We start from the raw sequence: 22731 nt of genomic DNA on the forward strand, positions 1-22731 counted from the left end.
CGGGGCTGCCGGTCCGCTCCGGTCCGACCCGACCCGGCAGGCACTCCGGGCCCGCTCCGCCCCGTTTCCAGCCCCCTGTACCTCTCGGCTACCCCCTGGGGGAACGGCGCGGTGGGGCAGGGAATAGCACAGGCGAGGGGGGAATAGCGCAGGTGGAACAGGGAATAGCACAGGCGAGGGGGGAATAGCGCAGGTGAGGCCGCCCCGTGCCCCGTGCAGCATTACAGCAGCCGCAGGCCAGGCAGCCTCAGGCAGTGCAGGGTGCCCGGTGCCTGGGGGAGCAAAGCAGCGGGGCCGGCAGGTAAGGCACAGCAGCACTCACCGCTGGAAACGCTGCATCCCGAGGTTATTCCCAGCAGGAGCAGTGGCAGAATTGCTGTTCCAGACCTCTCCTCTGCAACCTGCACTTAGGGAATCTAAATAGCTCTGTTAAAAATGGTTGCTTAACCCAGATTTTGTGTCTGGATGGAAGGACAGAAATTGTATTTGCAGTTAAAACTGTAGGGAAGATGTATTTCCAGGTCCTTCACCCTTTCTGCTTGCCTCCAGACGAGTATCCCTCCAAGTTTGTTCATCCATGCTGTCAGCCACATCCTCCTGCTGCCCTCGCTTTTCCTGCCAACTGCTGGTGCCCTGGGTTTCCTTCGGCCTTGCCGCCTCGCCCCTTCCAGCTCTCCTTCCCCCTCCGTGTTCCTTGTCCCCTCCATGCCCCTCTGCTCCTTTCCTGTCAGTCAGCCCCTGTCAGCTCCCTGTGCAGCCCCCGCCACCTGGGCAGTGTTTCCAGCAGAGGACACCGCTTCTTTGCTGGTCCAGTGCCTGGAGCTTCTCCAGCCCCTTGCCACATGTCTTTGCCTCTTCCCATATGCCATCCTCCAGATGTTGAAATTGATATCATTTGAATTTCATCCAGGATCTGGCACCGTGAACGACCAAATACTGTAGTTGTTTCTCAGGTTCTTTCATAAGTAGGTTCCCATAACTTCACTGGCTCTTCTCAAGCTCTTCAAATTGAAACGCTTCAGGTCTTTCTCCCATAGATCCCTCCCAGTTCTGCGTCACCCAGTTTGGACAGTAAAAACATCCCATGTGCTTGGATGCAATCTCACAATAACCGGTGGCATGCCAGGCAGGTGCCACATCCATGCACAGTATTTCTGGACACAAACACCGTAGCCTGCATGTACTGGGGCTGAGGGGAACAGCATCTAATTGCATATGTGCCCACCACCTCCTTCCCCATGTCCATGTCCTGATTTGTGCTGCTGGGGGCCGCGGGGCTGCAGGCAGTGGCAAGCTCTCTGCCCCTCTCTGGAGCCCAGGGGAAGACGTGGAGCTGCAGCAGCAGGTCCCTTCGTTAGCAGTCCCTCCGTTAGCTCTACCGCTGTTCAGAGCCAGCTTTAGCAAGGTGTAAAGCCTGAAATACAAAGTGCTGGCAAACCGAAGATACAGGCGGTGATAGTCTGTGTGGCTGTGTGGGCGCTGTTGAGACCAGCCCAGGTGTCGGAAGGGAAGTGGTGTGTGCTGGGCGCCGCAGGGCATGGACGGGGCTGAGGGACACAATGGGCTCGGGGCAAGCCCTGCAATTAGGAAACAAGGGGCTGGGAAGTCGCACAGAGGGACTGGGCTGGGGGCCACATGTGCAGATGGAAAGCTGTGGGAGGTCGTAAGGGGCACGTGCACTTTTTTTGGCTGAAGCAGACCACTGGACCATGCCAAAGGCTATTGGGCATGTTACAGAGAGTGCACGAGTTAGGGAGCGAAACAGCATGAGACAATGTGATGGGCTCGTTTTTAATATATACATTTTTTATTTTCATTTCTGCTGCTTTGAAAAGTTAAGGTTTCCATGTATTCAGGCCAATATAGCAATTATTAATCCTGTAACAGTAGCTTATGCCACTGGAATAAATGTTTCAAAAATGAAACCCCACAGATTCGATGACTGAGGGACCTATTTTACCATTGGCTGGTCAAGCCTTAATGCTGCCTACCACAGCTCCAATACTAAATAAAATTATGCAGTGATAATATGTTGCATGCCTTTTATCCTGAGCATCACTTGTTTGCTGGTAGCTGTTGTCTATCTGGTAGTTGCTATTTTCAGCGATCATTAAGGTGCTCAAAAGAAAATTAGTGAAAGGCTAAGCGGGGAGCCCCCTGCCCCCCATGCCTCATGAGCCACAGAGCCCAGCTCTCGCCTTCCCTGCCGGAGCGGCTCTGTGCCGTCCTGCTCAGAAGTCACCCAGCCATTAATATAAACTCACTTCTGATGGAGTAGCTCTTCCCTAAAGAAGCAGCTCCCCATATTACTAAGGGGCCTCCTCATTTGCTGGAAACCAAAGCTTACAGTCATTTCTTATAAGCAGTTATCCTAAATTTCCTCAGATTTCCACAATGTATGCTGTTTGCATAGAGACAACTGTGTCACACCATAGGTCTGATACGCAGTCTCCCCTGAGTGACAGCCACTTCTATAAACTTACCCAAATAATTTGTGAGGGGATTGCTAAAGGTAGCAAGTTTATGTAGAAATGATGAGAAAAAATAAAACCTATCTTCTTATTACAATCATCTGACTAATCCTTTAGAGCGTGGGTCACTGACCAACCAATGAAACATATGGGAGATAACATAAGGCAATGAGGATGCTTATTAAACTAGAAAGTTGCACTATAATTCTGCTAGAACTTAAATCATGATTAAAAGAGCAGATCCATATGTGAGTAAGATAATCTGTTTTTTTAAAATATAATTGCCTAAAGCTAAGTTTATAACGCTTAGAAATGAAGTAGGCAAAGAACCATAGGTAAATCATGCTGTGGTTAAGATATAAAACTAGAGTAAGCAAAAACATCTTCTAGAAAGGCTTTTATTTGGGCACGTGCACTTCACAGCATAAAGGGACCCCGATGTTACGAGAGGCTCTGTGAGTCTTTACAACTGGATGAAACCACAAACAACGCATGCCGTAGTACTGACGTCTCTACCCACAAGCAGTGGCACAGAAGGGACTGCAAACACCTGGTTAGGGAAAGGGGGTGTTTCTCACCATTTCTGGCTGTGTACCTGTGTGGGCTACTGAGAAGAGGTACTTGGGCAAGTAGCAACCCCTATAAACTCGTACAATGGCCACCCTTCGACAGGCTTGGGAGGCTAAATAGTCCATGAAGTGATTTGAGAACTGATGCAGAAATGCAGAGTATCTGAGGTTACCGGTCAATTATATTGAACGTTTTATTTATTCTTATATTTTGAAGGAAGAGAGAAAAGCAGAAGAAATTTCCTGTACTGCTGCATATGCCAATCTCGTTGGCTGTTCAAGGTACGGAAATAGGAGAGTGGTGTCACAAATCTTGGTTGTATCAGAATCAATGAAGCTTTTTCATCAACTTTCATGGGTTAGTGTTTGACCTGTCCACTAGATCAATCTGCTGATGGAAAGAAGTGATTAAACCACGTAATAACTGTTTTGCTGGGACAAATCTAGCGCTTTATTGCTAACGCAAGCATGAGTCTTCTAAGAGACTTAAAACTATTCATTTGTAAGGAAACTTTCTGAACCTCAGCCTGGCGATTCCCTTGCTCTCTCCTGGGGTAAATCCTGTCCAGGTACCTGCAGCCTGATGGCCTCGGCTGCCTCCCCGCTCCCCCTCGCAGCTAATTCCCCTGCACGGCACAGCAGGGAGCTGCACAAAAACTGTGCCATCCTTGCAGGCAGGTCTGTCCCCCTGAGACCTCCTGCACAGCAAAGCCGCCATGGATGTGCCACCTCCAGGGCCGCTGCGACAGTTGCCCAGAGGCCTGTTCAATTTGTCACTTCAAAGACTTCCCATCATGAGGAGGGGGAGGAGAGGAGGGGGAGATCCTCCTTTAACTATTCACACAGCCTGAGGTAATATCCTCTGTAAATGTCTTCGTGTCAGGAGCTCAAGGTCATGGAGCTGTTTTTCTCCATGAGCCAATGTCCCTTTCAGAACCGCTCCCTGGCACAGCAGAAGCCTTGGGGTGATTTTTTTTTCCTCCCTGAATTTGTCTGTCTCAGAACTTTCTCCTGAAGCTCTCGGGCTTCCCCCAGTCTTGTCCGCAAAAACACCCAGCTCTTTTCAAAAACAACAGATTTCTCACATCAGCTCAGTTTACCTACTCTTTTTTGGAAGGATTTTGTTAAAGCATGGAGGATTTAACCTCATGAAAGTCACCCTTTGGAAGAATGCCTTATACCAAGTAAAAAGCTAGATCAGTGCAAGGAAGATACGCAATGCCCAGTAATATGCATGTGCATTTGTTCCTGAAAAATTACTTAGAGGGCAATATGACTCATAGCTTTGCCAGTGCTGAGGCTGGGTTTCAGTTGTAGAGTTTCACAGCTGCCTTGCTGGGGCAGAGAGAGTATAATTACCAAATTCAGGAACAAAGTGAGATCCAGATTTTCCCAAAACTCAGAAAAGTTCAGACGTGGATGGTTGGTTTGCACCCATCATCATGCACATGTGCTTGGCCACTTACATGCTCACTTCAGCTTTATTTCATGGCAATGGTCTCGGTCATGGGTCTGATTTGTTATCGCAGCCCAAAAGATACTCCTGGTGAGAAAGCAGCTAGTGAGAGAGCGCACATCGCCCTGGCATGCACAGGCAAACACTGGGCCGAGGCAGCAGTAGGAGGCTGCAGCAGGAGGGGTACAGGAGAGTCCCAGAAAACAGGATTTTTTCAGCAGCACATCATCTGGTCTTGCGGGAGAAAGGAGGAGGAAAGAACAAGAGGAGATTGGAACAAATGAATCCAAATGGCAGAAGAGTCCGGCAGGAACAAAAGGAAACAAGAGAACAAACACTAAAGAAAAATGAAGGAAATAAGGAGGCTTGGGGTTCTTTGAACAGAAAAGGAGAGAGAAGGAAACAGTAGATTAAAAGGACAAAAATGAGGAGAGGAGAGAATGAAGAGAGGAAAGAAGACAGAAAGGGGGAATGGTATAGGAAAAGGCAGAGAGAAGGTAAGAAAAATGTACCTTTGATGTACCTCAATTGTATGTTTTTATTACACTTCCTCAGAGCAAAATGGGAGCTAAGGAAAGGAAGGGTCCACAAGCTTTCAGGACCATGGTGTGGACAATCCTCCGGCCAATAAAGCGTCTGGGAAAGGGAGGAGCCCACTGACCCTTTCCAGCTATGCCCCTGGAGAGCATGGTTTACAGTCAGTAAAAAGGCTCAAGCAGGAAACGTCAGACTTCCAGGAAGCTGGAAGGAACTCAACCAGGCACAGAGCATGGTTGAAAAATAGATCCTCTGGGGATCTATTTTTGCATTATCTATTCAAGGCCATCAGTGATTTTCCTTAAGAAGTTGTACATGGAACTTAAGGAGAAGACACAAGTAAACCACAAGCATGTAGGCGCCCAGCGTGCGAGAAAACAAACCGTTAACAGTGTTTCCAAAGAACAGGCACCTTCCTGGCTGTACTCGGAGCAATCGGTGGTCCAACCGCCCCAACAGCATTTCCAGAGGTGTGTTTTCATACTAGGGTAAGGGTAGGAGGGAAGGAATAGCAAACGTAAGCACATCCGACAATTCCAATCTTCCTTTTAACAAATAACTTTATCTTTGAAGACATACTCAGCTTACCATTTAGCCCCTTTTGAGAATTTCCAAAGCCTGTGTTTTTGATAAGGCATATTCCATGTTAGGGAGCAGCGTGGTGCCCTCAGACGACAACCTGTATCTTTGCTGTCTATTAAAAAGGCTATACTGAGCCAGGCAAAGACCCATTTCATCTCATTTGTTTCGTAATTATTAAAACCCCATTGGGCATGGCATTGGAAGGTCAAAATTGTCTGGGCTTGAGCTTTGAAAAGAGACCGAACTTTTCATAGAGAGATAACAAAAAAACCAGCGGCTTTCTCACCAGAAACGAGTGTGAAAGATCTCAGCACAGAGACAGTGCTGTGCTCCCGCAGTCGGAGGCAGTTGGGACTCTCCCGGCTGTTAAACTGTGTGTGGCCAGCTTTTCTGCCGAGCAGGAGCTGTGCATATGGGAAATGCCAGAGGGCTTTTCACTTAAACTGAGCCTCCTGTCAGCTTGCTCTCCAACTGCTCGAACCGTAGACAGAGGCTCTCAGAGCTCAGCTTCTGCTCTTTTTAGGGGCTGTAATGAGGCCAAAACACTTGAACCTCTGGCATAATAATCTTCGCTGCGGTTATATACTGATGCAATAAATTCAGAATTATGATGTCAATGAAAGCCGCTGAAAAGAAGAAGCTGGGCAGGAAGGAAGGAGCCCTAAAATGTTGACATTTGTCTTAATGAGAAACTGAATCCAGAACGAACAGCCAAAGCAATTGATTCTGTAAAGAAAAGTGTCCTCCTCGGGCTGCCTCGAGCGTACAGTTCCCTCTTTAATATGTCTCAGTAGTACAAGGGCAACACAAAGCAATGACAAATTACAATAATCTAACGTGGCTGGCAAACAGATCCAGCCTGGTAATTTTTGGCTGCCTAACCATAATGACAAAACAGCCTGAAGGAGATTTCTTTAGGCTGCAATCTGGAACCTGGAGCAAGCACAGCTCATGTAGTCCTGATAAGTGGCCTCCCCAGCACAGCTGAATTTGTCTCCTTCTGGCTGAATGTTTATTCTCGATAATTCCACCAGTCAGATTTTAAAATGCTCATCTCTCAAAAGCTTCTGCTATAAACCCATTCACTTGCATGGAGGCCTAGCAAACAGGTAGCCCCCAGCACCTCAGACCAGGTCTGGAGAGGCAGCCTTTAATGTGCAGATATGGCCACTACAAATGAATGGAAATAGTAAGCTAATTTAATACAGCTTGTACATAGCCAAAAGGTGGTAAAAACAAACCTGTGCTAAAGTAGGACTGTGGAGTTCGTTGGAAAGAACCGTTTTTCATAGAGTACAAGACCTCAAGCTCTGCTTTCATAAAAACGCAGACACAAGATAGGCTCCAAATGAAGTTCCAGCAGCCTCTGTGACTCACTAACAGAACAGCTGTGCTCTGTGAAAGGAGATATGCTCTTACACTTCCACATTTGGCAGGATACCAAGGAGAACACACATCACGTGAAACATCCTGATTGACAAAGGTCCCCGCAAGCGGTTTCCCTCAATGAGCCTTTCGGTATCAGCAATGATACAAATGAAACGAGGTCTACCACATTTAGCACTAGACAAGAGCTTTCCCTGAGCTATCCTAAATACCTTAATGTAAAATCTCTCTTATACTTCTATATTTATTTAATGAATTCAGAGGCCAAAGATGCTTCATAAGAAAAATGAAATTGCAGCAGAGCTGCCTAAGGAGAAACAAATCTCTTGCAGCAAGAATGCAGCCCGCTAAGGTACTCGCTCCTCCAGTAACTAGTAGCATTCACCCAAAAGCAGACAGATCTTGGTTCAGTTCTGTCCTTATTTCCCATCTTTTGGGCTAAGAAATCCTCTGGTGTGGGGCCTCTCTCCTGAAGCGCAGCCCTCTGCAGTTACCATGTGAGCCGTGAAGCGCAAGAGCAGCACTGCTCCGGCAGAGCAATGCGTTCAGGCCAGTAATAGAAGAAAAAGATTTTAATTTAGGCTTCTCATAAGTATCTGTTCTTTACACCAGTAATTAAAGTGACATTCTCCTTGCCATCTGTAGAATTTTTGAGGATGCAGTCTAGTGATCTGTCAACAGTCCTAGTTCCAGGGATGGAGGAAAAACACAACAAAAAGACTGCCTGCTACTCTGAGCAGAAACCAAAGAAATCAAAAGTGCCAAGCTTTGCAAAAAAGGTTTCTGTTTTGCTTTACAAACTCTTGTCACATGAATAATTTTGAAGGGAAATAATATCTTCTAAAATTAGTTCTTTTGAAGAACAAATTTCACCCAAGCTTTTCACATAGAAAATATGATCCTGTATTAGTTAGAATAGTAAAAAACCCATTTTATAAAAAGGACTTTCTATGTGAGAGGATTTTTTTTGTTTGTTTGAAATGGATTTTTTATTTACTAGCATTGAAAGTTATTTATTTTCTCTTCCATATATCACCTTTCTTGACTCTTTTTTAATACAGTGGCTGATTTTTATGGAGCTCATCTGCTGGAAATTGTTAATATCTGTCAGGGTTTAACCCCCTATCAAAACTGAGCACTATCATAAGCATCTATGCAATAATCAATTTAGAGACAACAATTTAAATAAAACACAACATAATAATATATAATAAAATAAAACAAGATTGTAGTTTTGATGTACTACAAATGTATGTCTTTTAGGAGTAAAATAAATATATTTATTTTCGGAAGGAGATGTAAACATAATGATGAAAAGCATCAACTTGAAAATGGGCTATTGGTCTAAAACACAGACTGGTTCTGTATTTGTTTTATAAGCATATACCAGGGGAGAAAGACATCTTTTGAAAGCATATATATTGTTTACTGAATAATTTAAGACTTAGGGGATAGATATAATGAACTCCAGTAGCTAATCACTTTGAAAATCCTGACACTGAGAAGTATTATCTGAATACACATGCTCATCGTTTTGGACCAAGTGGCAATCTTACCTATGCTGCTGTAGGAGTTCTGGCTACAGACCACAAGATCCTATTGCTAAGAAGTATACAAAGGCAGGAAAAAAAAAAAAAAAACTGCTCCAAAAATATTTCATAATTTAAGCATGTGATATACATTACAGGGATGCACGCAGATAAATGGAGGACAATCAAGGAACAGTGAGCTGGTATTGATCATCTCAATACACTAATCGAAGCAAGGAAGAGGAGCAGGAAGAAAGGGTCTAAAAGCAGATGCAAAGTCATTGTTATTGATAAGCTGAGGTCACAGAAGCAGCATGGATATGGATATCTGATCTGTAACGTAGTAAGAAACCAGGAATTTGGCCACAAAGTGATTGCAGAGGTGTTCAGGGCCACGGGCTTTATAAGCAGATAAGAACAGCAAAATGTGCAGTTAAGGGCTAAGGACGACATGGGCTTGGAAGTTGAAGTCATGGCAGGGCAATGCTAGAGATGACCAGAAAAAAAAAGGAAAAAACAGGAATTGAAACTGAAGAAAGCTGAAAAGGACGAGCTGAATGGTTGGTAGATGTCAGCAATACGGATGAGACGAGCAGAGGTGAGTCTCTCTGAGCGATACTGCACTGCTGCAGCCAGGATTATGTGGACAGATTCGAAGCTGAACCCCGGCCATAGCACTAGCCCCACCCTGTCCTTAGACTCTGTGGAAGGGTGGGAAAAGACAACTGCCACCAAAACAATAGTAGGTGAAGGGATCCAGGTGTTAGGGTACCAGGTGCTACCGAGGGAATGAAATACGCAAAGTTCACTGGTAAATTCTTTTTTAGCCCAAAAGAGGGCATTTCTGAGAAAACAAATAAATGCAAGAACTGAAAAACAGAGGTAGAACTGAGGAGAGCTGAAGGTTGCTGTGGGGATGATGTGAGAAGCTGAGAGGACAGGCAGAGCAGAAGGCCCAGACTGGGATAAGTACCATGAAAAGTGAGTAAGAATAAGTACATGAGTGCATGGGGGTTAGATGTGGATTTATGACGGTGAGAAGACTGGAAAAACCAATAGATTGGTCACATTGGAGCTGCAAAGGAATACTTGTAGCAGAGTTGGAAGAAGGGAGTGAGGAAAATGGACACAGAAAGAGAACAGCAGATGTGCTGGATTACACAGAACAATGGTAAAATTGCAAAGAATTTCCTGGATAATGAGAAGAATATCTTACATAGTCATCAAAAGGATATTTGGCTCAAGAAGTTGCCCACCATTTGCGAATATAGCCAATATATCTATCATGTTCTCAGAGAGGAACAAAGACACATATAAGAGCAAAAATTAGAAATAGAGGAGCAACAGGAGCACACTTGGGATGGGATTGTTGAAAATCCCTTTTGATCAGTAACCCTAGGGATGAATTTGCAGGCTTCCTCATCTGTTTCTTGTAGGGGGAATAATTTAAAGTGAAGAAGGGGATCAGAAATACACTACAGCCCAAGGCTCTGCCAAGCTCTGCCAAGCACAGCAGAAGGATGAAAAGGGAATGAGCAAATACAATTTACAGCTCCTATTTACACCACTGCAAGTAATGACAAATCACCCACAAATTCTTTAAAGGACACCTGAAAGCCCTCCATGTAAGCAAAAAAATATATATACATACATACATACATATATCTATAGATAGATATATAGATTTATAGATATAAACACCAGGTATTTTAGCATAATGAACTAGCTATCCAGACAAGACCAGAACCTGTCACTTGGGTATTATGAACTCTTAGGATCAGGTTAACCCTAGTAAGGGTAGGAGTATTATGCCTGGGTTTCACATACTTTACGCTGAGGGAGGTTGACACTGCTGTCAAAAGAAGTTGTCCCACTTTTCCTCTGTCCATTTACTTCCAGCTTCGCATTGCTCTTTTCTTTGTCTCAGAACAAGCATTCATACAGCTGCCCAGCAAACCTGATGAGCATGCGGAGGCAATGGGTTTCCTGTTTTTCAGTAGTGGTTGGTTGCTTGCTTTTTTTTCCTGAATTAATTTTAACCTGGGCTCCTCTCCCAGTCTGGCTCTTCCTATGGCCCCATTAACTCTTGTAGTGCTGCATGGGATGGGAATAAGCAGCTGGGGGCCAGAGCTCTCCCTTCAGTGACAGTGCGAGTTTATGTCAGCTTAAAGTGAGCCTGAAACCTTGGCCTTAGGAGCTTGCCCTCAGGCAAGATTTTCTAACACAGAAAATTGTCAGGAACTCTTGCAATGAAGACAACCCTGTGCAGTGGAATGGCATTCCTCTGCCAATAGTGTTCTCGGGAATTAATGATATGTACGAGGAGGTAGCATCAAGAAAGTTTGTAGCTGAAAGCAAGCCTTTCTTTGCTTTTATGAAGCTCAAGTTTTAGCCACTCTGTGTGCATTAGCGATCACATTCTTAGAGTTATTTATGCACATGCTTGAAATTATGTACCCCCAAATTTAGATTTTATCCCCAAATATTTTCAAATGCAACTCAGAATTCACAAATGTGTCTCATTAAGTAGAAATATCTATCTGATAGCAAGTTTTTCATGTTGAAATGAATCCATTAAACTGAACGGGAAGAATACACTGAAAATTCACTTTAATACATGTTTATTGGTGTCCTGCACTTTCCGTGTAGCAGGTTGGAGATGTAATAAAAAAGTTCAAAATTTATTGGTTCTGTTTCATTTAAATCACTCTAAACAACCAGTGCTTTAGAGTTCAAAGAATTAACGTTTACTGTCCACTACAAGCAAAATTTTAATATTATCTTTTTTGAGTCTGCTTAGAACTCCTCTCTTTTAAAATTCTTCAGATACATTCCTCAAAGTAAACAATACATTTCAATCTGCGTCACAATCAACATTGATAAGGCCTTCTTAACCATTTTATACCACCTCCACTATTACTTCATTGCAAAACACAATCTTATTTCATACTATAAATATCCATCCATGCACAAAACACAGGGGTCAGAAGTTACACATTAATGTCTCATGTAGGCTTCCAAGACTTCCTTTACCCTCTGCAGGTTTATGGTACACTTAAAAAGATATCTTTAGACTTGGTCTACTTGGTCTTAAAATACAAATATACAATATCCGTAAGCATAAAAAAGTAAAGCTAGATTGCCTTACCATTTGTTATGAACTGCTAAAATCTTATACATGTACAATATAGTATCATGCTGATTAATATACATATTAGTTAAATATATCAACTGATAATGGGGATGTGGTCAAGTTTTTTTGTTTTGTTTTGAAATAGGAAATTGTTCATATACAACTAAAAAGATTTTGATTTAAACTCATATGGAATACCTGAACCACAAACATCTGTAAACCCTGTTGAGATATTCAGGTTAAACTGGGGCATAACCTGCTGATTTGCTGATTTCAAAGGGAATACAACTCCTCACAGGTGATATCTAAGGTGTGCTAGTCCCAAGGGAATGGAAATTTACTAAAACTCACATTTTCAGATCTAGAACATGTTAATTTTTGCATCTTACAGCTTGGTTTATACCTTTTGTATCAATTCATCATCTTCTGTCAGAAACAATTCGGTACCTCAATGTTGCCATAGATTTTTCTAAATAAGTAGATATACAGTACAAAGTGTAGATAGTGAAACAAATAAGCACATATATACAGTCTTTGAAAGGCATTTTTGTGACCATTTTAGCAGTTTATAGAAAACATTTAAGAGATAGTCACATTCTGCTGATACCACTGTATTGCAAACTGTCAAGCCACATTTTTATATTAAACTTGTACTGCATTGTATATTGTACAACAAAAGATAAAACAATCATTCTTAAGATGTGACACAATGAAAAATAAAATCACTAAACTGAGTAAGGTAACCAGCACAGGGCTTAATTTTCCTGAGGTTTGTAAAAATTCTTTAAACAAAAATCACAGTGACCAGGCTAAACTGCAAACATACTGTTAAGTTTTAAATATACAGTTTATACAGAAGTTCTGTGCATGGTCGACTCAGCTGTGTATGTTCACGCTGATGTTTGCTCTAAATGACTCGCCACTGCATAATACTTGTATCTTTTCCGCCTGTGGAGATGAGATGGGTGTCTTCACAGAGAAAATCTACATTAGTTACATGACTACTATGTCCACCATATACATGGCTTGGAGCCTAGAAAACAACATATTAGTGAGAATATAAATTGTCATAAAATGTATCATTATAGCATAACATTCAAACTACAATGAAATAAAAGCATCCACATTATTCTCCTGAAATATTGTAATATTAAATCAAATTTAAAATTTAATGCTCATGTCAGTCAACATTAGCTAGCACTCTATCATGTAAGTATTTCTACTCTTCCTTTTTCATTTGTACATAGGACAAAAAAATCCTGTGTTTGTGAGAGTCACAAGAGTGAACTTTTTTTAAAGTAACTTACCCTAAACTGTGAACAGGGATATGAGAAGAGATGTACTTTGCCAAAATCATCCCCTGTTGAGAGCAGTTTTCTCCCATGTGATCGGCAAACAGCATTGATATCTGTTCCATCTGAACCTTCAGGCCATACACCTGAAACACGGAGGCACTAATTAAAGGTTTCTATAATGAAAATACAAGTGGCAGCTCAGGTTTTTGTTATAATTTTAATAAAAGATTACTTGTTTTTTAAAAAGCAAAAACTATAAAAACAACTGTGGTTGGGTCAATATGTGTACTTAAGCACCAGCAAAAGTCCAGATCCTAATAAGAAATTAAGCACAAATAAATGCTTTTGTTTATTCTTTCTATTCAGCAAAGTGATTTTTACTCCAGGAAAGTATTCTGCTAAGTTATGGTCATATAGCTGAGCCTATAGGGATTTTTATATGGTTATGTAGAAAATAGCATGTTACTGTTTTTATTTTTCCCTTCTGCTTGCCTTAAAGGTAATTTTTTTTCCCTAATAAGCTACCCAGAAAGAAGTTCATTCAGGTATGACCTAACACTCTTTCAACACATTGCTATAGTATGACCCAACACACTTTCTTCATATTACTGTAGTCTAAAAACCTATCTATAACAATCTAAAAATGTTTTTCAAATAATTAATAGATCCCTCAAAAACAAACTGAACATATTATAAAATCCTTAAATGCTTTTATTTTACTGTAAGTAATTCTCCTACTTCCTCATGTCCTCTATTCCTTGCTCATCTTGCACAGTGTTGTTCTAAAATTAAACTGTATGCTCCTTGATTCAAGGACCAAATCTTTGTATTGCATCTTAAAAGCTCCTGAATGTTCACCTGCTGAAATTATAATAAAATCCTACTCCTTATTGAAATTTCAATTTTTTTTCTATACAGTATACAGAGCTGGGTATTTCCCCCTGCCGCTTACCCCACCCTCCAGATAGATTCTATCATTTGAACTACGGAGAACATCAACATGGGAACCTGCCCTGAACTGTAGAAACAGCTAGCACTTGCCATGCATGTAGTTCCTCCCAAATATTGTTTTTGTATTTTGTACATAAAAGTTCAAAAGCACTGAAAGGAAGTGATTTCATCTATTTATACATGTGATCTGTGAGGAATTACAAATTATTGTAAATAAAATGAAACATGAAGTATTGATTTGTGGAGTGCCATTAACTCTCCTGACATTGCATATGGAAACACCTCTTTGCTATATCAAGAATATTAAAAAAAAGAAGCAGGCAAGAAAGAAAAGGAATGTGCAGGGGGGAAACAGAGTACTCACAACTAACGTGGGATTAAGAATCGGGCACAGAATAAAGACACAGAAAGGCTGTGTTAAGCAACTGCTTTGACAAAAAGGAAGCTGTATGAACATAGAACGCCAGCTGAAAAGAGAGAGGAGTCTTCTCAAGAGGTCCGTATGACAAATTGGAGGAAATGGTTTAAAAAACAAGATTGCCATTGAGATGGGGAAAGGATCATATCAGTTTATTTTTTTCTCTGAGATTCTATGATCTTCATAAGTGATACCAGTGCCCCACTATTCTCACCATTAGTTTTTCCTAATGTGTAAACTGAATATCCTTTGCTGAAAAATTAGTTCACTATTTTTTTGTCCAGTCCTGTGTAGGGATGGAAAAGAGATCTTTTCCTTTCTCTTATTTGAAGATTGATGGCATGCTGTTTTCTCCTTCTCTTCTCTAAAACTCATTCATTACATCTTTTCTCACAGAACAATATTTACATGTATTATTATTCTTGCTAGTCATCACTTGAGCTACATTATCTGTTGGTTCAATGTGCAAAAACCAGAAACAGTATTCCAGCTGTGACTGAAGCAGATACTGAGGATAAATGGACAATTACTTCACATTTTGCAAGTCATCCTTTTCATTACACGTCCTACTAATGCATCTGCCTTTTTCACAACAGCATAATAATGTTGCCTCATGTTCAGTTTGTAGACAAGAGTAATTTCCTGACTTTTCTATGCAAAACTGCTGTCTTGCCTGCTATCCTCCGTTCTGTATTTGTACAATTGGCTTATGCTGTTTAAATGTATAACCTTCTATTTGTCCACATTGAATTGCCTCCTTTTTTCATACCATTACTCTGTCAAGAAAATTTTAAATGCTACTCCTGCAGCTTTCATGTCATCTACAAATTAAATAAACATACTCTTTTATCATCCATATTATTAATAAAAACATTTAAATAAAAATAATATTCAGTGTACAGCCTTCTAAGTTGTTTTGCACCCAGTTGGTCTCAGCTGTGTTTCCCTAGCTTGCTTGCAATATATTGTAGGGCTTTTCATGGCATCTTACATTTCTTCTTTTCTTGTCCTTCAACTCAAATACATGTTTTTCCAATATTGGGCATGTGATATGACCTGATGCCTTGTCCAGTAGCACATGGTTCTTCCAAAAGCATATAGATCAGTAACTGTTTTATAGTCTTTTGTCCTTCAAATTTATATGTGTTTGCATCACTGGAATATTCTCTATTGAACACGTTTCCTTACATGCTGTTGATTTTTGGTTGAATCATCTCCATATACTTCCAGGCTGACTAATCTGTTCCCATTCTTGAAGGCAGGTGTTCAACAGATCAATGTTCGTTTTCCACCCTGCATTGATTATGCTAAGCTGTGAATGTTATGCATACTATTTGTGATGTCTAAGTGATTCTAGTAGAGTGAGAAAAAGTCTCTAGTTTTAGTCAACCAGTAGCTGGTGAACATCCATATACTGGCTGCCTCACGTTGTTGATGATGTGACTGCTTCTGCTATGCCCAGTAGGGCAATCCTGGCAAGCATTTAAAGACAGTTCATAGTGGTTGCTCTGAGGCCCTGAGGTACTGAATAGTAGAGTGACTTGCAACATTACTGGACCAGCTTCCAATTTAGAATTTATGGGCTCCTTCAATTTATTATTCTAGGCACTAACTTTGCACTTTATCGTCTCCATATGGGCTCTGAAGGCAAGTATATGACCTACAGATATTGCATTCATTCTTTTCCATTCTTCCAGTACCTTAAATATTCTCTGTGAGGTCCTGAAAACAAGTATTAATGGTTCTGTGATTACCTTAACCAGTTGTTTTTACAGGTGCAATGAGGTTCATCACACTCTGATACTTTGAATATATTTGACTCATATTTTCTAACTTATTTCTTCCCTACTCAAAGGAGGGGTCTTACCCTTTTGGTGCTGGCACTAACTGGGCTAGCCATCACATTGTAGAAGGACTTTTAATGAAGACAGATTAAAAAAAAAAAAGAAAAAAGAAAAACACCCGCACACTTCAGCCTTCTCAATGTCATCGCTCCCTCCTCTCTATCTGAGTAGCAGACCAATGCTGCCCTTGGTCCTTCTGTTATTACTGTACTTGTCACAAGTATGCAGTTATGTTTAGGTTTTGTTTATATCTCTCCTCGGTACTCCAGCACAGTTCCTACCTTCTGCATTCCTCCTCCCTGTAGGAGAGGTCAGCATTGTTTAGCCAAGTTTGTCTCTTGCTGCCATTTCTGTCTGTCCTCTGTGCTGGGAGAATTTGTGCCCTTCATATCATCTAGAGGAAATAACCAGCTCTCCCCAATTTCTTTTCTCCAACTTGAGATCTTACTTAGTAGAACTTTGGATTTATGCAGTTTGTCTCCCTTAAGCTTATTTTTATTTTGCTGCTCTCTTTCCTTCCTGTACTTAGGGCTATGACCTCCCTGATTCCATTGTCATTCCCACCAAGATGCATTCACATTCTTAATATGTTCTTCACTTACTTAGAATCAATTCTGGAAGAAACTCCCTTCTAGGTGCTTACCTATTTCCTGTATCAAAAAGAGATACAAAGGAATTTTGATGATGTGCTGGTTAGCCTGTGTACTGTACTTCCTTTCCCAGCATACACCAAAACAGTTAATATCTCACATCTTCATTGATTCCTGTGTTTGACTGATTCTGCTAGCCGTTAAAAAAATTTCCATTCACTTGATCTTTCTAGTAGGATGGGCAACAGTATATCCCTACCCACCATTAATAGTCTTTTTTTCATCTATAATTATTATGCATTACCTTTGTAACTTCCTATTCTGAACCTAACTGTGTATCTGTGAATCCTCAGTATACATGGCACCCTGTTCTCTCCTTTTCCATTATGTATCTTTTCTGAATAAGTTATGCTCTTTTAGTTTAAAATTCCATTCATTTGACTAACCTTCTCACAGTCTGTTACATTAATAAAAAAAATAATTTTGATAAATATTAAAAATACCACCTCCTTTTATTTATTCCTCATACTTGTCTCTCTAGCTTATAAAAACTATTAAAAAAGTATATGATGCTTCCAGAAGTTCCTCACTGGTGCAGTAGAACATCTTGTTCCACAGTCTTGCTCTAAAAGCTGATGCTGTTGCAGAGTGGAGGAAACCCCTCCTAGGTGCAACACCCTTCTCTTATGGCTCTTGATGTGCCAAAAACAGCCTCACATTTTAATAGCACTATATTTTGCATGGGTCCAATTTATAAAGCATGGAATACTCACTTAAGTATTTTCATCATTTCAGAATATCTGAACCTTTGATGGTAAACACAAAGACTTGGTGGCTTTGTGACACTGTGTCAGGTAAACTCAAGCCCCAAAGATTAGAGATTGGAATATATTAACATTTCTACAGGGGCCTTCATCTCTCATATGAGAGAAATACATTACGTTAATATCCAGTCTGTCATCTAGGACTTTCTCATTTTACTAAGTCTGCATGTTTAGTGAGGCCCAAGTACTGCCTGCTAGCTTTAAATTTTACAAAATGCGAGTATTTCTTCCTAAAATATTGCTACTGCCACCTCATCTTTTAGGTTCTAAAAATGTCCTTTTTGCCTGCTTTCAAACACATTACTGCATCTATTCTACTTGAAACATGGCTGAAAATCTTCCTTGTTTACTGCTTATGCTAAAACAGACTCTTCTTCGAATCTCTACAATGGCTTCCTACCTTATCTTAACAATTCGATGTTTCTTGTTCAGCTTTTATAACGATCAGTCAAGTTCTGCATGTGTTGGAAATAAATACAAAAATTTAGAATACACTATGAAAAACAGGTCCTCCAAAATTAACAGAAGTCACAGGGAAACAAATCACCATGATTTTGTTACATGTGTTCCTGTTTTTCCTTTTTTCTTCTATATCTTTCATCTCATTTAATTGTATTAAATGTATTATCTCAAAGCCCATTATAAGTTCTTTGTGATAGAGGCTGTTACTGACACTGTGTTTGCACAGTAACTGTGCAAACACAAAATGCAGATGAAACTGGTTCTGACAGGGGAATTTGATCCAGGGGCTGCCTAAATAAAAGATATGAGTTCCATAGAATTGGTACTTTATACCAAAAGAGATGAGAAGCAGTTTTAGTGTGACAGAACGGGCAGTTTGTGATTTCTTCCCTGTTTCCCACTTTTCTTGCATTTTTCTTGCAATTTTATATCTCTACTTGAAGCTAGCAAGAATATATTAAATCAGAGCCTTTCTGGATTGAAATAAGAGGACAGATTGTGATAAAAATGGCGTAACAGAAGTTCTGTATTTTTCCCTGAAATATGAATAGTCATGTTTCATAAAAAAAGTTGACATTCCAAGTATTAGTTAATAACAAGAATGATAAAAGCGTGTAAGAGCTTGTACATACCAAAAACATGGAATCCTAAAGTACAGGTGTAAGTAGCCCATTCTATATCTCGAGTTGTTTCAACACTCACTACTTGTTTACAAGCAGAGGGGATCCCTATAAAAGAAAAAAAGCACGACAACATTTTTAATTTTAAAATTGTATAGGCTTTGATTGTACCAGATGAATTAAAACATATGGTCTCTCTTTGCAATTATATGGTGTCATTTAAATTTTAAATCTGAATCAGACTGCCTAAACTCTGCACAAAGACAAAATATAGATGTTACTCACAATATAGGATTTCATAGTCCCCTGAATTAGACACAAGATACTGTGAACTAACAGACCAATCCAAATGAGTAATAAAGCTGGAATGACCCTATGAAGAGAAGAGTATTATATTAGCTGTGCTAACAGAATCTCTCAACATAACTGTATTAACACAATCTTACAAAACACACTTGGTTGCTAATATTGAACACAGAGAAAAAAGGTCACTTACTGAACATTTGCCAATTCGAGTGTATTTTCTTCCATTTTCACTTACACCATATATATAAATACAGTTGTCATGGGAACCTATCGCTAAGAAGTTTCCATCTATAAATACAAAAGTGAATTGCAATTATTCTAGTAAGAAAGAACTGAAAATGATTTTAAAGAGTTATTTTATCACAGACAATGGAAACTGTTCTTAAAGGCCTTAATATTGAAAAAGAAAAAATATAGTTCTATTTTTTTCTTTTACAGTTACAAGTTGATGCTTGTTTCAACATCATAAACAGCAGGTTTATATAGCAAATATTACTTTTAAAAACACGTAGCAGTTCTGGAAGCAGCTATTGTCAATTTAGGGCTAAACAAATTGCAAAAACATGCACAGTTAAGTCAAGTTTGTTTTTACCTTCCCATTGAAACCATGCTGAATATGAGGGGAAAAAATGGAAAATACAGAAAAACTAGAGCTTAAGACACCATCCATTCATTGTTGCCAATGCTTCACCACATATTTATTTTCAGCTTAAATATGGCAAGTGAGGAATGATTTTAAAACAAATAAACCCCGAATTTAATAAGGAATTCGATCCTTCTTTTTCAACCAGTAAATAAACCATCTCAAACCTGGTGAGTAACGCATTACAGACAGCTGTTCGTTTCCATCTGTGTGTACAGTGACCAAGTCTTTTGTTTCTGTGTCAAACACAAACCACCTGTTGTAAATATAGAAAGAGGCCAATAAATCATTCCACAAGGAATTTAATTCTGCTGTAATCTTGACCAACTTTTCTTCTGTCAAAATAGCAACACTCCATAAGTTTTTCACCAAAAAAAAGAAAAACAGCAACTGCTATTCATTTCAGTTTACTTTGTACTTTAACAGAAGAGTGGTTTCTTTCCAATGGTCTTAAAAAGAATAATTTTCAGACATTGACCCCTACATCAATCTTCAGATTTTATTCTGTTTTACCATGTGTCATTCATTATAATAAAGTATGAATTATATATAATTAGCGTCCTCCTTTAAGGCTTCTGTATGCTATGCTGACATTTAAATTGATGCCTACATTAAATCCCAGAGCAATAGAAAACATGAGCAAGAATCAGGATTGTTTTGTCTTGGAATCAGAACGCATTGATTCTTCTGACATGAAGATTTGCTTTATTTATTTATTTATTTTTAATTAACCAAAATTTAATTTGTGGAAACATACAGGGGACAAAGATAAAGTTTGCATTTTAACACTTACACCAGATTATTAATGACAAAGTAAAGATTCCACCCCAAAACTTCTCCTTTTGAAAATATACAATCCTAAATAATCTTGATTACCTATCAGCATTCTGCATATTCTCAGTTATGTCTAATTATTTTCAGTACTAACAGCAAAGTCTGCCCTCAGGTGACATTAAAGAAAAGGACAGAATTATGGTGAAGGCACTCCATTACGACTTAGGCAATCACGGCTAAACCCATGGATCTGCCACTGATCCACCGTGTGACAAACGGCTCAATTTTCCCTGTAAAATGAAGATAACAGATACTACTTTTCTCCCTGGTTTTGTCCATCTTCAGGCAGAACAAGTCTCTTAATACATATTTTTACCGTGCCTAACAGTGAGACATTTGCCAAAATTCTGTTAAAGCCCCTGGACATTATGGCATTAGAGGTAATAAACCACTTATTAAATTTTCAAATGAACACCCTTTTCCTATGCGATTTCTTCTGTGCTGCCCTCTGGGCCTCAGAGAAACTCTGCGCACACATCTGCAGAGTTAAACGATTATGCTCCTTCAAATGCCTCCTTTAAACTCTCCTTTGCAATGATGGACACAAAAATGTAACGTTTAGGTCACCGGTTTGGTGACACCACTTTCCATGCATGGTCTTATTGCTAACCTACACCTCCTGCCCTGTGAAAATCCTTCTTGTCTCAGGCTGTCAGCTCCCGCCGGGCAGGGACCCTCTCCTCACTCTGCGTTCATGCTACGTTCACCTCACTCAGCACGGTGGGGTACTGGTCCAAGGACAGGGTTTCTAGGCCACTAAGGCCGTACAAATACATTTCCCTCTCAGATCCAATTGAAATCAATAGGGGACGCACAAAAGAAAAAAAGAATTGCGCACGCATCTGGAAAGCACGAACGTGAACTTGGATTTGGTGAGCTGGAAAAATCATGTGCTGTTTCTTGGTGCCTCCGCGGTAGCCCTGTGCATCTTACCTTCCCGTTAGCGTCCCTACTGCAACAACAGATGCCAAAGGATGAAAACCTGAAGACTGCGCTGGATCCTAAAGCGTTTCAGAAGGAAGCACACAGTGTTAACCCATTCAGTTCATAACAAAAACACAATTCAATTTTTTCTTCAGGAACCGAGGGGTTTTTTTTTAATTCAACTTGAGAAAAAAATAATACATTTTTAACTGACTCAAACATTACCCAATAGATTTTTCCCTCTGTACAAGGCTACTAATTTTTTTCTGCACTATCTAATCTAAAAATAACTTGGCAAGTGATTTCCTAACAATAGCATTGGCAGAGGCAGCTTCTCAACAAATCACAAACAAGTAAGAGATAAAAGCAGCTTTTTAAATTAGAGCTGACCTAAGAATTAAGTATCAAAGCTGCAGTTTACCTACCATGTAACAGACATGTGAGTATGCTATTCAACAGAGTTATGTATTACTGTGCATGGAGGGATAAAGTGTAACTTCTGCACACAGAAGACTTTTTCAGCACCTGCCAGTTGCAGCTTAGTGGGAGATTAAGGGCATGAACTGGGTTTCTTATTTTGATTTGCAATATGGAAACATTTACATTCACTTTTGCAAAAAATCAGTGGTATATTATATGTAGAATTACAGTGTTTTTCTTGCCATTTAAAAGCATGCAAAAAAAAAAAAAGGGGGGGGGGCATTTTATTTCTAATGTGTTACAGCTACAAAGAATGAGCTCCAGAACCGTGCAGGTCATAGGAGAAAGTCCCAAAGTAAATAACTTATTTTTTTCTGATACAGGCTGAAAAGTAGTTTTAAAACGTAAGCAAAAAATCAAGTAATATAGCTCACAAAAATGCCTATGCTATCTTGCTTTTCTGTATTCTAAAACACTTAGCATATTGTAGCCATTTTAGTAAACTTGTTTAAATTTTTATCAATTTGTAATTATCTGCCCTAGTGGCTAGGTATAAGGGGCATTCTCCTTAATTTTAAACAAATTATTAATTTCAAAGAAGTTACTAACTTCAAATAAGTTTCACAGAATCATTAACCTCTGAGACTTGTATAGACACGTTCGAACTACTAGAAAAGTCCAGAAAGGGAAATTTGCTAATTTTTCAAAGTATAACTTTATACAACTACTAAACGCTAAAATATTCTCTTGCATAAAATATTCAAGCAGTGAATGCATTCTGAGCAACAACTTGTACTGATAACTACATTAAAAAGATCTTACATAGATCTTTGTGACAGAAACAGGTTCACATGAAATTATTCATTTACTTTAGATAAGCAGTCAGTGACTTATAAAATATAGTCTCACACATTTCAAGTGGTTAATAAGGAGATTA

The 22731-nt window shown here is 39.8% G+C and overlaps 1 protein-coding gene across 12 annotated transcripts in view; it reads right to left on the reverse strand.

Annotated features, from left to right (window-relative positions):
* Positions 1 to 11134: 11134 nt before the first annotated feature.
* Positions 11135 to 22731, reverse strand: part of EML1 (echinoderm microtubule associated protein like 1) — a 129301-nt gene continuing 117704 nt past the window's right edge. For all 12 annotated transcript variants that reach the window (XM_026079295.1, XM_026079296.1, XM_026079300.1 and 9 more), the window contains 7 exons: positions 21384 to 21451; positions 19784 to 19872; positions 19164 to 19261; positions 18953 to 19040; positions 18680 to 18775; positions 12971 to 13101; positions 11135 to 12696 (listed from right to left, as the gene is read on the reverse strand). In XM_026079295.1, coding sequence (XP_025935080.1) covers positions 12571 to 12696; positions 12971 to 13101; positions 18680 to 18775; positions 18953 to 19040; positions 19164 to 19261; positions 19784 to 19872; positions 21384 to 21451 — 696 coding nt within the window. In that variant the 3' untranslated portion in view covers positions 11135 to 12570. The remainder of the gene's footprint in view (positions 12697 to 12970; positions 13102 to 18679; positions 18776 to 18952; positions 19041 to 19163; positions 19262 to 19783; positions 19873 to 21383; positions 21452 to 22731) is intronic.

Source organism: Apteryx rowi, unplaced genomic scaffold, assembly GCF_003343035.1.
Source record: "Apteryx rowi isolate R43461 unplaced genomic scaffold, aptRow1 scaffold_5, whole genome shotgun sequence".
In the NCBI taxonomy this organism is placed as follows: Eukaryota; Metazoa; Chordata; class Aves; order Apterygiformes; family Apterygidae; genus Apteryx; species Apteryx rowi.